This window comes from Sphaerodactylus townsendi, linkage group LG16 (assembly GCF_021028975.2).
Source record: "Sphaerodactylus townsendi isolate TG3544 linkage group LG16, MPM_Stown_v2.3, whole genome shotgun sequence".
Taxonomy (NCBI): Eukaryota; Metazoa; Chordata; class Lepidosauria; order Squamata; family Sphaerodactylidae; genus Sphaerodactylus; species Sphaerodactylus townsendi.
Window position 1 is genome coordinate 11,837,006 of NC_059440.1, and position 16,614 is coordinate 11,853,619.

At 46.6% G+C, this 16,614-nt stretch overlaps 2 protein-coding genes across 4 annotated transcripts in view; one reads left to right on the forward strand and one right to left on the reverse strand.

Annotated features, from left to right (window-relative positions):
• MYO1C (myosin IC) overlaps positions 1-2,554 on the forward strand; it is a 77,167-nt gene extending 74,613 nt beyond the window's left edge. For all 3 annotated transcript variants that reach the window (XM_048519050.1, XM_048519048.1, XM_048519049.1), the window contains exon 32: positions 672-2,554. In XM_048519050.1, coding sequence (XP_048375007.1) covers positions 672-698 — 27 coding nt within the window. In that variant the 3' untranslated portion in view covers positions 699-2,554. The remainder of the gene's footprint in view (positions 1-671) is intronic.
• Positions 2,555-4,157: 1,603 nt separating this feature from the next.
• Positions 4,158-16,614, reverse strand: part of YWHAE (tyrosine 3-monooxygenase/tryptophan 5-monooxygenase activation protein epsilon) — a 30,669-nt gene continuing 18,212 nt past the window's right edge. Inside the window, 3 exon segments of the mRNA XM_048519051.1 lie at positions 4,158-7,257; positions 10,556-10,692; positions 13,924-14,130. Coding sequence (XP_048375008.1) covers positions 7,205-7,257; positions 10,556-10,692; positions 13,924-14,130 — 397 coding nt within the window. The 3' untranslated portion in view covers positions 4,158-7,204.

Here is a 16,614-nt window from a genome sequence, read left to right on the forward strand (position 1 = left end):
TTCTGCCCCACCCAGGGCTGCTTCCTGTAGATTACTTCCCTTTCTTAGCCATCGTGTGCAGTTCCGTTCCAGCTTCCAAACACCTGTGCATGGCCTCCTAGTCCAAAGCTCTCTCCTTTTGGCTTCCCACAAACTGCACTGCCTTGTTTCTATTCTGCTGTCCATTTGTGGAGCAGCATAGTGCTTATTCTTCCATGATCTGCAATGCATAGCCACCGCGGAGAGTTCTGTCCTACCAAAATTCCCCCCCCCCCATCTGCTGCCCTGAATACTTAGTTATGATGTGGTCTTCTTGGCTTGCCCTAATTTGGCTAACGCCAGGGTAACCGGAGCTTGTCAGACCTTGGAAACCTTAAGGAGGTCCAGATCTGGTATTTGGATGGGAGACCTCCAAGGACTACCAGGGTTGTGACGCAGAGGCAGGCAATGGCAGGACTCCTCTGTATGTCTCTTGCCTGGAGAACCCTATGGGGTCGCCACGTCAGCTGTGACTTGATGGCATTTTCCACCGCCCCTTCTTGGTCACGATCCCAGGCTTCTGATTTTTGCAGACTTTGAGCAGAGCTCACTATCAGCTGGGCCAAAGGATAGCCGTCTCTGGAGGCCAGGACTTTGGACTGACGGTTGAGTCAAACCTTCCATCTCTTTTGTTACCTGTCTCTCCTCTTCAGGTGGCTCCTCGTTTGAACTCTCGATGACGAAAGCTGTGCCCGTTTGCAAGGACTTCCCTCTGACTACTTCCTGTATCTTTGGCTGGACCTTTTCCCTGCCACCCTTTCAGGAGGAGGTGTGGGGCTGCTTTATTGAAATCCTTCATCGCTACCAAAGACCTGCGCATCCAAAGAACCCGCCTTTTAATCATATCCTTGGTTTACATCCTCCCAGGCAAAAGCCGCCCTTCTCCCTTGTAGCACACGTTGCCTGCGTGGCCCCGTCAGCGCCTGATGCACAACAGCCAGCGAGAGAGGGGGGATCGGCAAAATTGCATCGGCTGATTTAGCAAAATGCCAAACTTTGTACTACGAAAGATTCTGTGAAGAATTTTTATTTCCTTTTTAAGATTTTTGATGCTTTGTATGAAAATACTAAAAGCCATAATGTATAAAGGAGTACGTTTTTGTAAATATACCCACTTAGCTCACGGCGTGGGGTGTTTGCACTACAAAGAACGTTCTTTTTGATTGGAAGGTTTGTGGCTCTCTCGTCTTTGCTGCCTTTCCTAGGCTCAGGGGGGCTTTGCCAGTGGCACGGTCTCCGTCTCGGCTTCTTTTCCACACCTCAAGTGCTGCTTGCTGGAATGGCTTGGCTATACCTGCACTCTGGAATCTCTCCCTAGAGCAAAGGACTAGTTCAAGGGTCCCCAGAGTGGCACCTGAGGGCATCATAATGCCCTCCCTGGCGCCCATCGAGTTTTTCAGACAGTAAGGCTGGGCTTATCAGCTGCTCACACTCAAATGAAAAGTTTTTGCGCGGTTGCAGCAGCAGGTCACTGGAAGATTGGATGAATTAGCACACGCCTTCATCGGTGTGTGGTCCCAGTACCCCTTTGGGTTCACCTTTCTGTTCCCTTCTTTCTTTGACCTTCCAGGACCGTTGTTTCTTTTTCATTCCCTTCTGTGATTGGCTCAGGGCGTGAAGGGGGAGGTATTGCATTTGACGCCAATTCCTTGTAGCAGCCATTGAAGGCTTGTCTCTGCCTCCCGCAAGCCACGTTCAATATCCTCAATTCCTAAGGTGCCCCCTGGCTTGAAAACTTTGGGAACCCCCAGCGTAATTCTTTCCGACGAGATGCCCTTGCTTGAATCTCATGCTCAACTGACTTCAGAAATGCCTTTTCGAAATGCCACTCCACATAGGCAGGGTTTGGCTGCTTCTGGTGGAGCCCCGCTTTCCAGAGTCACAAGTGCTTCAGACCATTTCTAATTTTTGTTAAGCAACGTTATGGCTGCCACAACACTAATCTCCATTCTGGACGACAGAAGTCATTCACCGTTCCCCCCCCCTTATTTACTAGCACTTTTATGTTAAATAGTCCTTTCAGCACATCTGGCCGACACACACAGTGTCAATAACTGAGCCGAGGTGTTGCCTTTTTAATCATTTATCTGTGCTTGATGCATTCTAATTTTTTTAATGGGACAGATTTTAGCCAGAGAAGTAATGAGGCTAGGCTGCCAAAACCCATTGAGACAATGAAGGGTTGGTGTTTTTTCCCCCCTCAGCTGTCCCCTCCATGTTTAGCCATCCTTTGTGGGCAGGAGGAACACCTTTGGTACAGAAGCCAGGAGCGTCTTCTGTGGTCCCACCTGTAAGCAGTTTCTCCAAGGTGGGCAGAGTTGTATTACTGGCTAGCAAGCTTGTGCATGGTGTTATCTTTTATGTTTCTCTGTTGAAGCCCTTAATGGTGCGAGTGGGCTCCAGAGGCCCAGTGGGTTTTCTTTTCCTGTTTGGGGATAAATGCTGGTTATGGTGTCGTGTATATAAAGATATAATGCTCTATGCACTGTGCTAGGTAAATCAAGATTATACTTGCCAAATAAATTTTTACTAAAAACGTCTCGGTATTACAGCCAGTTTAATGTAACCTGCTTTAAATGACACCTTCATTTTAAAGGGAAGAGAGCTAATGTGGTGTGGCAGTTAAGAGTAGAATATAATCCGGAGAACTGGGTTTGATTTCTCCACTCCTTCACGTGAGTGGTGGACTCCTATCTGGTGGATTTGTTTTCCCCACTCCTATGCATGTTCTCTCAGCCCTATTTATCTCACAAGGTGTCTGTTGTGGGAATGGGAAAGGAGCTTCGTAAACCATTTTAAGACTCCTTACGACTGAGGAAAGTGGGGTACAAATCCAAACTCCTCTTCTGTACTGGAGATAGTTTGTCCCTTAGCATTCTTAAACACCATCTTCTTGCTAGGTCAGGTGCTGCCCAAACCGCCCTGTTGTCCATGTCATGGGCACGTCAAGTTGGGCCTGCCCACTAACACAAAAACTGACCATTCAAGAGGAACGCAAGAGAAACTGCAGACGTGACCTAGAAATTCTGCTCCACACCGCAGGTACACAAATCCTGATAATCTGACTGCAGGTTTCCCACTTCCACATGTTCCAGGGACGACGCCTGAGGTCTCTTACGCATTGGACTTCTAAGGTTATTGTTTCAAGAGATATGACCGGATTAATACATCAGCATTCCAAGATGGTGTCAGTCAAGTTCAATGGTTCAAGTGTAAAACTGGGATTTGAGAAACCCAGGTTTGACTCCACACTGGAGCCGTGAAAAGTTGCTGGGTGACCTTGGACCCAGTCATACTCTCTCAAGTCTTGACCCTGGCTAGTATTTGGACGGAAGACCTCCAAGTAATGCCAGGGGGCGTGACGCAGAGGCAGGCAACAGCAAATCATGTTGGCCTCTTACCTTGAAAAAATTACTGCGCTGCTGTATGTCAGCTGTGACTTAACAAAGAAATTAACGTCCACAACTAACACAAAAGTAAGTCTGTAGAAAACCACCCCAATGTCACCTTAGACATCCAGCAGGTAAATGAGCCAGCTATGCAAATGGAATGGAAATAAATACTGGTCCCATACACAAGGAATACTTTCCAGGAAATTATTCAGGCATGCCACTAATCATGTGGCCTTTCTGCTCTTGAAGATAAAAGTAGTGCCCCATGCAGGCACCATAGGGTGATGCTACACCACGACGTTTATTAGGCAGACTATGCCACTGCCTTCCGGAGTCGTCTACACTTTACCCCCAGCAAGCCAGGTACTCATTTTACTGACCTTGGAAGGAAGGCCGAGTCAACTTTGAACCGGCTACCTAAAACACTTCCGTTGGGATCGAACTCAGGTTGTGACCGGAGCGTTCAACTGCAGTACACCCCTCTGCCCCACGGGGTTCTCTCTCACCAGCATAATAATTTAGCAGCTGGATCCCACTCTACCAACTCAACACTGTGATGATTTTGAGGGAAAGCAGAGATACTACTGTGTTGCTTCCTTTTTTGCTCAGAGACGTGGAAGTCCCTTGAAGGCAGGTGCGCTGCTTGAGTACACGCTCCTTTTTTTTGTCGTGTTGTGAAACTCACTGGCTGCAGGACGAGAGGCCTCTTTCTAAGCCCAAGTAATAAAAATGCCCCAACTGTTGATGTTTCCATTTTTAATGTTTTTATTTTTCCAACTGCACTAAGATATACTTATTTGCTTCACCTGTGACACCACAAATATTTGAAATTATTTCTTGAAAACCAAGTTTAAAATTTCATAAATATAACCAAACAGTACAATTCTGTGTGTGGTTTAGATAATGCATGTTATGTCGATGTAGAGGGGTGGGGGGGCGGGGATTCTTCTCCCCCGAGGGGAAAAAAACGTGGAAAATGTTTTACTCTCAACCCGCTCCTTGCGCCTGTGCTGTGTCATCCTCCACGTAAGGAAGCAGCAGCTGTTTCTCACTTGGGGCCTGCAGGACCTGGCCCAAGCACCAAGGCTGAGCGTGTGAAAGAAGTTTGTTTCGGGGACAGATATCAACACACTCACAGCCATCTGAAATGCAATAGTGTCACGTAATAGAGCTAAGAAGGGTCTTAGAAACAAGTACGATTCCAGCTAGAGATGAAAAGGAGGACAGAGCAAGTTAAGCTAAAAGCAAGCAGCCTTAAACAAGTTTAGCATCCCCACCGGTTGATTGGATTGTGAAATGTTTGCCGTGAAGGGGAGAAAGGGGCTGCTGACGCTCGAGCCCGTTTGGCTCGTTTGCTTAGGAACGCGGATGCTGTTTCTGTGTGGGGACGTGGCACAGGGGGCAGCATCGGGCACCCATTTCACACTGGGACTCCTCACAGCAGCCTTTGGCCACCCTCCGCACGAAAAGGCAACACTGGGCTCTTGTTTTCTCACCACCTCCCACCTTACTCTGAGCAAATTTGCACCTGGACCTGAAAGTGGTCGACGGATTAATTTCGAATGGCCTGCACTCAGAAAAAGGGTCATGCGTGCGCCGCCTGCCTGCCCAACGTGCCCTGGACTATTCCACAGGGGCCGGGAAACAGCTACCCCTCCATAACCCACTCACCTCTGCAGGCAACGGGCTTTAGAGTGTGTAGCCCTTTTTCATCTGCAGGGAAGAGTGGAGAAGTACCAGCAGTAACTCGTTAAAACAATGGCAAGCTCTCCCTCCGGCCCTGAAGCTGGAGGCAAGCCAGTCGAGGACTGGGCTATGTGGGCTGGAGAACATTTGCAAGGCAGAGGCCGGGGAGGGGCGCCTTCTTTACAAAAGGCAGTCTGGAAATGCTGAAGGTAATAAGCAGCCAAGAGAAAGCAAATGGACCATCCAGTACTGACCCAGATTGCTGCACCATCTCAAAGAGGGAAATACAGCTGAAGGACCCTCCCTGCTCCCACCCCCAAAGCCAAGGGTTACCAAACACTTATGAGCCTTTATTTGCGCACACACCTGTCCCCCCCTGGAAGAGAGAAGAGCTGTTCCCAGCCATGTTAGCCAAGGCCCCTCTTCACTGGAAGATGCTAGCATAGCATGCGGTTCAGTAGCTCTTCCACTGAACGCCAGCTTTGACTAATATGGGCGCGAAGGGCTGTTAGGAGCGGAGGCTACCAGCCCTGCCTGGCGACGGACTGCAGCGGAAGCGTTTTCCCGGTTCAGAAGAGAGTCGGAAGGGCAGAATCTTTACACAGCATTTTATTTATCCAACACTCTCGCTGCTCAATTCAAGGGGAAAGCCCAAAGGAAACTAAAAGGCAAGGAGATAGTTCAGACGAGGAGGACGGTGTCAGGAATTACCAGGAAAGAAGACTGAAGCGACACAAGAAACACTTGGGGGTGGGGGGTGAGGTGGGGGTTTGATATAGGATTTCCCCACAATCCCTGCTATGTTTTGCCAGCACATGGCTAAAAGGGGCTGTACATCACTTACGGCTGAGCAGAACTTTTAAAGAGAGAGTCGGTAGAAATCAGAGAGGGTGGCTTTCAAGGATGGGCTGTAACAGCTCAACCCGAACCCAAGCTCCGGCAAGCATTCTTAGGGGGTATGCCTCTCTGCTTTACTGGAACAATATTTGCTTGGGCTACAACGCTTACGCAGATGGGAAACCCTAGTTGGGTTTACTGCCCAAGTTGGTGCGCGACGTGCAGCTACGCATTTAGATTTGCGCCCCCTCGTTTGGGACATTTTAATTAAGTTCCTGGCAAGGGCCCTCCCTGAAATCTCTCTCTCTCTCTCTTTGGCCCTGCTCTTCGCTCTACCTGCATCTCTCGCTAAACAGCTACCCGGGAAAAGTAGCGGTAGTATTTGGCATCGTTTTAATTTAGGGTTGTTTTATTTAAGTTTAATGTTAATTCCATGCTGTGTTTCAGTAAGAACAATACAGATCCTGTATCTGTGGCTCCAGTCAGATATCCAGTAGTACAAATTAGCTTCAAGTTACACATACTGAACAAAAAGGAGGTTGAGCTAGCGAAGAGGGAGGGGGGAACGGGAGAGAAAAATATTGAACACACATGCAGGCTATTTATTTGTTTTTTTTTCAACGCCATCTTCAATGCTAACCTGCTTGGAGGGAAAATGAGAAGGCAAGAATGAGCAGCCCCGGATTGTTAAACTGTTACCAGCACTGTCTGCCGCAGCGATATCTTTTTCGTTTGTTTGTTGTGTTTGTGGGTGTTGTTATTTTTTTTTTACAGCAAAAACCATTACAAGAACTGTTTCAACGCAACCTGTAACTTCAAGCTAAACGCCCAATTAATTTCAAACACTGGTATAAAATTGTTTCAACAATTATAAAAAAAAAAGGAAAAAAAAATGCCACCGGGTGCGCCCTGCCGGCGCAACACAGCCTCCTCTAGGAATTCTAATGGCTTCCAGATGTCACCTTCAACCCCTGACAGAAGACAACAGAGTGACGCAGAAAAAGCCTCTACACAGCCAGCCTGGTTAGTGTCTTAAAAGGAACGACGCTGGCACCAGTAAAATCCACAGACATTCACTCTTGCCTTGAAAGAAATTTTCAATTGTGTAAAAAAAAAAAAAAAACCAACAGGGCAGGAACCTAAATTCTGAGAGCCATCGCAAAACAATTGATTGGATGGGTCCCAGTGACATTGAGGGGCTGGGGAAGGGCGAGGGGGGGGGGAGAGGTGAGAGGGGACAGAGATGGGGGTCTCTTATTGGCCTTTATGTCTCACTGGTTCTCATCTTCCACATCCTGCAGCGCTTCTTTACTCTGTTCTTCACCTGGAAAGGAAAAGCAACGCCAGTCATTCCAAGGCAGGTAACGGGAGAATGAATTTGCTAGCAGCCGTGCCCGTCCAAAATACAATCCAAACAGCCAGACTGCAATCCTTGCAGCAGCTTTTATTACAACAAGCCCAATCCGTTTCCCAGTTGCTCCCAACAAAAGGGATTGTGTGTTTTGCATGAGAAAATTTTCAGCCGTGCCTAGTACCTTCCAGAGAACCCAGACTGCCACAGCCCGGGACAAGATGCTCGGAGTTGTGGCAACTGATATGCGGACAAGGAAATGACTCCATGGAAATGCAAGTTGACAGTTGAAGGAAGAATCCAAGGCACAGAGCCCTGACTTTTATGTCTGGGAAAAGCCTGCCCAGTGCCAAAGTGAAGTTTCCTCAGGTCACTTCCCTCAACCCAAGAAACAATTTTTGCAATTTTAAAATTGACCCTCCTGCAGTGAGAGAAGACCACCCTGTTTTTGGTGGCTTGTGCCTTGGAAGCCACACGATATTAGTTAAGCTTGCGAACCTCCAAGCCCCGCAGAAGGAAGGGCAGCCAAAAACCCTGGACCAAGGACACGAACAGGTTATTTTCATCGTCACATGCTCCCTGTTAATTTGGAGTCATGTGACCAGACTGAAGCATGCAAGGAAAAACCAGTTTCTTCTACTGTGGTCTGTCATGGACAAGTCATGCCTGGCCAAACACATACGCATACACACACACACACTCTTACCACACACACACACACACACAATTCCCCAATATCAGTCAACACACTTCAAACACTGCTTGAGAAAAGCCCACGTCATGCAGAAGTACCCCATTCGGCACTCCAACGCTCTCAACGGTTTTAGGAAGCTTGTCACTGCAGAGAGTGTGTACACCAGGGCTACTACTGGAGCTAATGAAAGGGCAAGGCCAGGAGAAATCGATAAGCTGCAATTTAATGTTTCCAATCAGACGACGGACAGAAAAACCTGAGCATGCTCTAGCTCCAACTGCTGGAATACCAGGCAAATAGCCAGCCTGAGCTCATCGGAGCTTTGAAACTAAGCAGGGCTGGCTCTGGTTAGTACTTGGGCTGGGGACCACCAAGGAAGACCAGAGTTGCTATGCAGAGGAAAGCAATGGCAAACCACCTTCGAACGTCTCTGGTCTCAAAAATCCCAGGAAGGGGTCACTGTAAGTACACTGTGACTTGATGGCATTTAATTGAAAAGCATTGTTAAATACAATTTACAATGGAAATAACTATCGATTTTGTAGGGGAAGTTCAATAAAGAGATTAGACCTAGAGAGGAAGGGAGGGAGGGGCTTGGATCCTCCCCCCCTTTTATTGTACTGTTTTTAAACCAATAGTAATCCTTATCTTTCTTATATTACAAACATTGTCAGTTGACTTAATAGTTTAATATGACTTTATTATTGTAGATTTCACAGCTGCCAGATCTTTAGCTGGTTGTTGGCCTTCATTACAATTCGAGCCTAACCCAGAGGCCTAGGAAGTTGTAATGTATCGGCGTAGTATTCGTGCAGATCCCAGCAGGGCTGCCTTCTGAATTTGACAGATGCTAATTTTGTCAATTCGAAGATGTTTCAGGTGCTGCCCTAGTGTTTTTGGGATGGCGCCCAGCGTGCCGATTACCACTGGGACGACCTCAGCTGGTTTGTGCCATAGATACTGAAGCTCAATTTTCACATCATGGTATCTAGTGACCTTCTCGTGTTCTTTTTCAATGACCCTGCTTTTTTTATTATTATTATTATTATTATTATTATTATTATTATTATTATTATTATTATTATTATTATTGTTGTTGTTGTTGTTGTTGTTGTTGTTGTTGTTGTTGTTGTTATTAATTCTTAGTTCTTTCATTGTTGTTACAACCACTAAAGTAAGATAAATAAATGATACTAAACATTAGGGCTATTATACTTTAGATTAGAATTAACACAATGATAATTGTGTATTTTTTCTTTTCGCTTTTTGTATTTCAGTTAAACTATTATTATCAAGAGGTTTTAAGATAAGAGTATTACTTCATATGTATAACTGCATTGTATGTAGTTATTAAGTTATGTTTTTAATCAATAAAATCTATTTTTAAAAAAACTGAAAAGACCCAGTCCTTGAACGACTCAGCGGGCTTCTTGCAGCAAGAGATATTCAGAGGTGGTTTGCCATTGCCTGCCTCTGCATAGTGACCGTGGTCTTCCTTGGTGGTCTCCCATCCAAATACTGACAAGGGCTGGCCCTGCTGAGTTTCTGTGGCCTGACAAAAATCGGGTTAGCCTGGGCTAGCCAGGCTACTGGCCTTACAAGGAGACAGGAGGGGAAAGAAGGGAGTGCCCTCAGCCCTGGCACCGAGTCAAGACACAAGCAGGGTTAGTGACGGGGTCTAAAACTGACAAGAGTCCTCGTGAAGACTTACAAAGTAGGATTTAGAAAATGAACAGGTGAAATCCTTTAGGAATCTACACAACAGAAAAGGGGAAAAACCAGAAATTACAGGGAAGATACGGACATAACGAATGAAGAGGACGAGTACAGAATTTTGAGTAGCGTGAAATGGGGAGGGAGGAAATCCAGGTCCACTTCTGCAGGCGTCAGGTGGCCAACCTATCAGAACGCAGGAAGCCTGTCAGGAACCACAGCCATTTTACACAGTCATTCAGCCTTTACTAGAAATACTGTTAAAAAAAACACCCCTCCTCAGTGGTGGGATTCAAATAATTTAACAACCGGTTCTGGTGGTGGGATTCAAATAATTTAACAACTGGTTGCTTACAAGCACCATTTTAACAACCGGTTAACATGCTGAATTCCACCACTACCCCTCCTTTTCCAGTAACACGGAGATGAAATATACCAAGTCTCCGAGGGAATTTGCAATTATGTACCAGTCCGCTGTCGTTTCCTAAGTAGGAGAAATCAGATTTGACAATTACTCCTGACAACCATCTTTCTACTTCCTGTGGAAGGTCTGGTCAGGCTTCCAACTCTTCTTGTCTTGGCCCCATTCTTAGCATGGAATTAACAATGCACAAGACAAGGAACTGATGAGCTAGGGCAACCTGCCCACGAACAGCGAGGCTTACGTTAGGGGCAGCATCGATAACCTGCAACTACTTTCAGGCTGAGAAAGCGGAGGGAGGCGGGCTGATGATCCCTCTCGGGTTTGCAGCGGGGAAAGTACAAAAGAGGACCACAATTAACTCTCCCACTGCGCTGCCCTAGTTCTGCAATCTAGACAGAGACTCTAACGCTGGCAGGCAGAAGCAACATCCGAGTACTTACCATCACCCTGCATGTCTGAAGTCCATAGTGTCAGGTTATCACGTAACAACTGCATGATAAGTGTAGAATCCTTATAGCTTTCTTCGCTCAGCGTATCCAGTTCTGCGATAGCGTCGTCAAAAGCGGCTTTCGCCAACCTGCAATAAAGCACACCGTGTAACTGACAGGGGTGGAAGGCACAGGAGCACCAGAATTTGGGCTGAGAGCGCAGCCCTTTGATCAAGCTGAGGGCCTGGAAGAGACTAACTGCTCAGCCTCAAAGCGATCCAGGATGAACCATCTAGTGGGGGTCCCTCTTGCTCCTGGCTGGGCCTGGCATTGAAGGGCTGAAGCCAAGGTCACACCTACAACCGTTGTAATCCGCAGCCTGAGGGCCTTTTTGTTTTCTATGGCTTTGCTTGTAACTAGTGAAGTATGCAAACCTCCCCCCTTCTCTCCCATTTCCTGGAGAAGGGAGAAAGTCTGTCGCTGGCCTGCAAACATATAACAATACTGACTTCACACTCATCTCAGGGAATCCCAGGTTCTCCAGATGTTCAGGAATCATATTTCCATCTATCAGCTCTTACTCAGCATGGCCAATTGGCCATGCTGACAGAGGCTGATGGGAATTGTAGTTCCTGAACATCTGGAGAGCCGCAGGTTCCCTACCCCTGCACTATCCTTTTCTCATGCGGGCTATTATGGGAACCGGTGTGAGGGGGGGAACACCCGAATGGGCAATGTCTGAGCCCCAGCTCTGGCTTTCTGCAGCGAAGGTCCTGACACAGTTCAATAAAGCTCTTGAACCATTCCCAAGTCTCAATTATTGACTGGAGGAACAGATCCTTACATAGGGACACTGTCCCCTGGTGAGGTGCTAGGTTGGTTCAAAAGGCATCTCGTGCCTGGGTTCATTCGCTGGCATGGACAATTGTGCGGGCACAGTTATTCTGAGTGAGGGGAAAGCAATGGAGGCCAGTGTTTGCTCGAAGTCTAACATGTCAGGGATTACAGGGTGGGCTATTCCCTATTAACTCTCAATCAAGCTGGCTGTGTAGAACTTGGATTTGGAAGCTTTGGAGGGCTAGCCTGGGTCATTCAGGTCTGTGTTCAGTAAAGCTTACTCATGGGTAAGGGCCAGGATTGCATCCCTCGTTTCTTTCTCTTACTTAAATCTGAACTGCCCGACTTTCAAAATGACTGATCTGAAGATGGTTGTAGTCTTCTTGAAGTCTTCAAGGTGGTTATAATAAAGCCTGCGGAGCAACGTCTCAGCTCCTGTACTCCAGCTGCCATACCATCAGCATGAGAACTAAACATCTTTTCTCTCTCAAAATGAAATCCTCTATCCTCCATCTTCTCATTCAGGTTGAGCTGTCGCTCCAAGTCATGCATAGTGACTTAAGAACATAAGCAAGAGCCTGCTGGATCAGACCAGAGTCCATCTAGTCCAGCACTCTGCCACTTGCAGTGGCCCACCAGATGACTTTGGGAGTTCACATGCATGAGGTGAAAGCAATGGCCTTCTGCTACTGCTGCTCCCGAGCACCTGGTCTGCTAAGGCATTTGCAATCTCAGATCAAGGAGGATCAAGATTGGTAGCCAGAGATCGATTTCTCCATAAATCTGTTCAAGCCCTTTTTAAAGCGACCCAGGTGAATGGCCATCACCATCTCCTGTGGCAGCATATTCCAAACACCAATCACACATTGCGTGAAGAAATGTTTCCTTTTATTAGTCCTAATTCTTCCTCCCAGCATTTTCAATGTATGCCCCTTGGTTTTAGTATATGAGAAAGAGAGAAAAATTTCTCTCTGTCGACATTTTCTACCCCATGCATGATTTTATAGACTTCAATCAGACGTCTCCTCTCTAAACTAGAAGAGTCCCAAACGTTGCAGCCTCTCCTCATAAGGAAGGTGCTCCAATCCCTCAATCATCCTCATCTTAAAGCTTTAATGGCTCTTTCTCAGAGGGCAGCTGCCAGTTACGAACCGAGAAAAAATTGGGAACTTCACTAGCTACCTATCAGTTTCCAGGCACAATTCAAGGTGCTGATTGTTACTTGAAAGCCCATATGCACTGGGACTCTCATACCTAATGGACCACTTCCCCTGAATGACCCCATGCAACAACTAAGGTCACCAAGTGCCCCGCGTCTAACAGATCTCTATTTCAAGAGCTCTGTTCGCTCACAGCTTGTGCACACATGCTTTCAATAGCTACACGAACACCTTGCCAAATATCGTACTGAAACCTCCTCTGCTTTTGTGTTTTTGTAAGCTGTCTTGGGCATTGTAGAAAGGTGGGATAGAAGCATTTCAACAATCAAAGGCTCGTTTTTATCTCCAGCGCCACTCAAGCGGAACGGAAAGCCTCTGGGTGAGATCATGTGCCGTTTTGGAGTTGACATATGCTGATGTCATGCAGCTCCACACTTCTTTGTCTGGAGTGCCTGGCACTGGTGTAGCTGCCCCGAGCCAGTTTAATGGATGAACTGTTCAGGATGGCATTTTTTGCAACAGGATCAGGACCGTGGGTAAAACAGAAGGGTGCCTTTCTTACAGTTGGAACAGGGTGGTTTCTGTGTCAATGCTAGGAAGACAGTTTTCTTTTGTCTTCTGTTCCTCATTCATACTGTACTGTTTATTGGTGCTATTAAACAGTTTTAATGCCATTCTTTAATGGGAACTCGATTCAGTTCTGCCAAGCTCACTTGCCTGATGGTTATAATCTAATCTTAGGGAGCAGCAGTGACGTAGTGGTTAAGAGCAGGTGCATTGTAATCTGGAGGAACCAGGTTTGATTCCCCGCTCTGCTGCCTAAACTGTGGAGGCTTATCTGCGGAATTCAGATTAGCCTATGTACTCCTACACACACCAGCTGGTGAGGGACCTTTTGTTAGTCCAGTAGGGAACCTGCTTCCAGATGTTCTCAGGGTCCAGACCCCCATCAGCTCTCACCAGCATGGCCAATTGGCCATGCTGACAGAGGCTGATGGGAATTGTAGTTCCTGAACATCTGGAGAGCCGCAGGTTCCCTACCCCTGGGCTAGTCACAGTTCTTCTGAGCTCTCTCAGCCCCACCTACCTCACAGGGTGTTTGTTGTGAGGGGAGAAGGGAAAGGAGTGTGTAAGCCCCTTTGAGTCTCTGATAGGAGAGAAAGGGGGGATATAAATCCAAACTCCTCCTCCTCCTCCTCCTTCAGTAAGTTTCTGAGACCTAATGTTGACTGGCAGCCTTAATAGATAAATTAATAAATAACACCCAGGTGCTTTCATGAGACTTCTTGTATATGCAGAACAGGAAGAAAGATGTCATTTGTAGCTACTCGGGTACTGGTGGAATAAACAAACCGCACCCCTTTCCACATTGGGAACACTCACCTGCAGGCACGGTCAGGAGAATTAAGAATTTCATAGTAGAAAACAGAGAAGTTGAGGGCGAGACCTAGGCGGATGGGATGTGTAGGAGGAAGTTCTGTCATTGCAATGTCACTAGCAGCTTTATAAGCCACCAGGCTGTTCTCAGCAGCTTCCTTTCTGTCATTTCCTGTGGCAAACTCAGCGAGATACCTGTGGTAGTCCCCTTTCCTGTGGGAAGGGGGCAGGAAAGAAAAGATTAAAACACTGCATCTGCCAGTGACCAGAGATTTAAAAATATCAATATTGACTTTCTGCTGCCATATCAGATCTACATCTGTCAGGACACGGCTGTCTTCTGTCAGACAAGAGGGACTCTGGGAGCTCCCAGAACCCTGACTAATTGTCCAGCAAATGTCGGTTTGTTTTGCCAGCTTCTTTGCACTGACTCAGAAACCAGAGTCAACAGTCTGCAACAAATGTTTCAGTCTGCTCAAGGAAGATGTGCTCCATTTCATACCAGTGGGTCTTCTGAAATCACCTCCTGGGTCTCCCGAGGCCCCTTTAATTATTTTTTCTCTTTACCATTTACAACAAACCTTGGTAAAACACATAGCAATTCATCAAAAATGTTCTGATGGGGCAGATCTCCTACTTCAAATACAGGAATCACAAATGAATACAATTCAAGTTGCAGTGCAGCCTGTACCCATTACAAGGGCTTTCTTAAACTATTAAAATCAATGCCTGAACCCATTTTCTCATGGAATTATTTCAGATTCTATTTGTCAGGCACACAGTATGTACATGTTGGTGTATAAAGCATAGTCATAATCTGACATACGACTTAAGAAATTACATTCATATGAATATGAATAGGAAGGTTTTGTACAGGTGTCAAACTCGTGGCCCTCCAGATGTTATGGACTACAGTTCCCATCATCCTCTGTCAGCATGAGCAATTGGCCATGCTGGCAGGGGATGATGGGAACTGTAGTCCATAACATCTGGAGGGCCACGAGTTTGACACCTATAGGTGTTATGAAAATCTTTATTGGCATTGAAAATTAAAACCTGCAGATGTGAAAGATGTGCAAACAACATTTAACCTCACAGCTATTGAGAGAAACTCAGCTACTTCCACTGTTGTTTGCAGGTGCCGATCACTTAGGAAGTAGCAGACTGTTTCCTTGGCGGAGCACAACGTACCTCCTTTAAGCAATAGCTTAATAAATGTTCCTCGCTGGGACGCATAACATTCCCAATGTAGCAACACACGCACGGTGGTTTCCAGTTGTCTCAACAAGCAAGAGCAGAGGTTTTTCACTATGGGGTGTGTGTGAGTACCTGCCTCAGAGGGTAGCAGTAGGGTGAAGTACAGGTTGGTAGTTAAGAGCACTGGATTGAGAGTTGGGCTGGAATTGGGGTGGCACCCCAGTTCACTCCAGCCTAATTCTGTACTTTAGCTGCTAGGAGCAGTGACCTTTGTTTAAGCCGGTCATTCTCTCTCAACTTAATCTAAAATGTTGTGAGAGGGGTGTTAATAAGAGTAAAGTGATGGAAGCACTCAACTCCTGGTTCTAAGAAGGGTTAATAACGTTACGGATGAAGGTGAGGTTGGTCTATCAAACTCAAACTAGAGACCTTAATTAGGCATCACAAAAGAAAATGTTTAATATGCCCCAGATAGGGTTTAACAGAATGATAAAAGTGGTAAAAAGAGGGGGGGGGGGGAATTCAGGAATATACAGACATTAATACAAGGAGGAAAGCCCAGAAAATTATTTCAGGGTATTAACCAGGAAATTGGCTACCATTTCCAGTATCTTGGGGTCCTGATTATTCAGGAGATAGTTCAATTTGGAATTTGTAGAGAACGGACCTGCCAAAGTTGGAGCCTTCAGAAAAAAAAACTAGGTCTAAATTCTGTTAATTTTGGGCAAGCCAACAGAATATGCTCTAGTGACTCTACAGAGGTTGGGCAATGTGCGCAAGCAAGGTGGTGCTTCCTCTATCGCTGCCTCTGTTCCATAGCCCAAGGGGAAAAAAAACATGTTGGAAATTTGCTGTTCCCGTGTGAGGCAGAAAGATCCAATATCTATACTCTCAGTCTGGTTACTGCCTGAAAAATTTCTCTCCAGATACTGGCAGCGGAGCTCACACTGAGACAGTGTGCTGAAATAAGGGCCATCATAGCTATGATTTAGCTGTCAACGTGATTTATGGTCTTCACTAGGCCGGTGACGGGAGCAGTCGATTCCCCTGTACCTTTCCAAGCCTTTGAAAATAGTCCAGAAATCAGATATCCAAAACATGGCGGCCAAGCTAGTAAGAGGGGCTGGATACAGGGATGCGCTGAATGATCTGAAAAGGAAACATTTCCTCACGTAACGCGTGATTGGTGTTTGGAATATGGCCACTCACCCGGAATATGGCCACTCACCTGGATCTCTTTAAAAGGGGCTTGGACAGATTTATGGAGAAGTCGTATGGCTAACAATCTTGATCCTCCTTGATCTGAGATTGCAAATGCCTTAGCAGACCAGGTGCCCGGGAGCAGCAGCAGCAGCAGCAGCAGGCCCTTGCTTTCACATCCTGCATGTGAGCTCCCAAAGGCACCTGGTGGGCCACTGCGAGAAGCAGAGTGCTGGACTAGATGGACTCTGGTCTGATCCAGCAGGCTCTTTCAAAGGGGGTGATCTGCTCTTGCTGCCC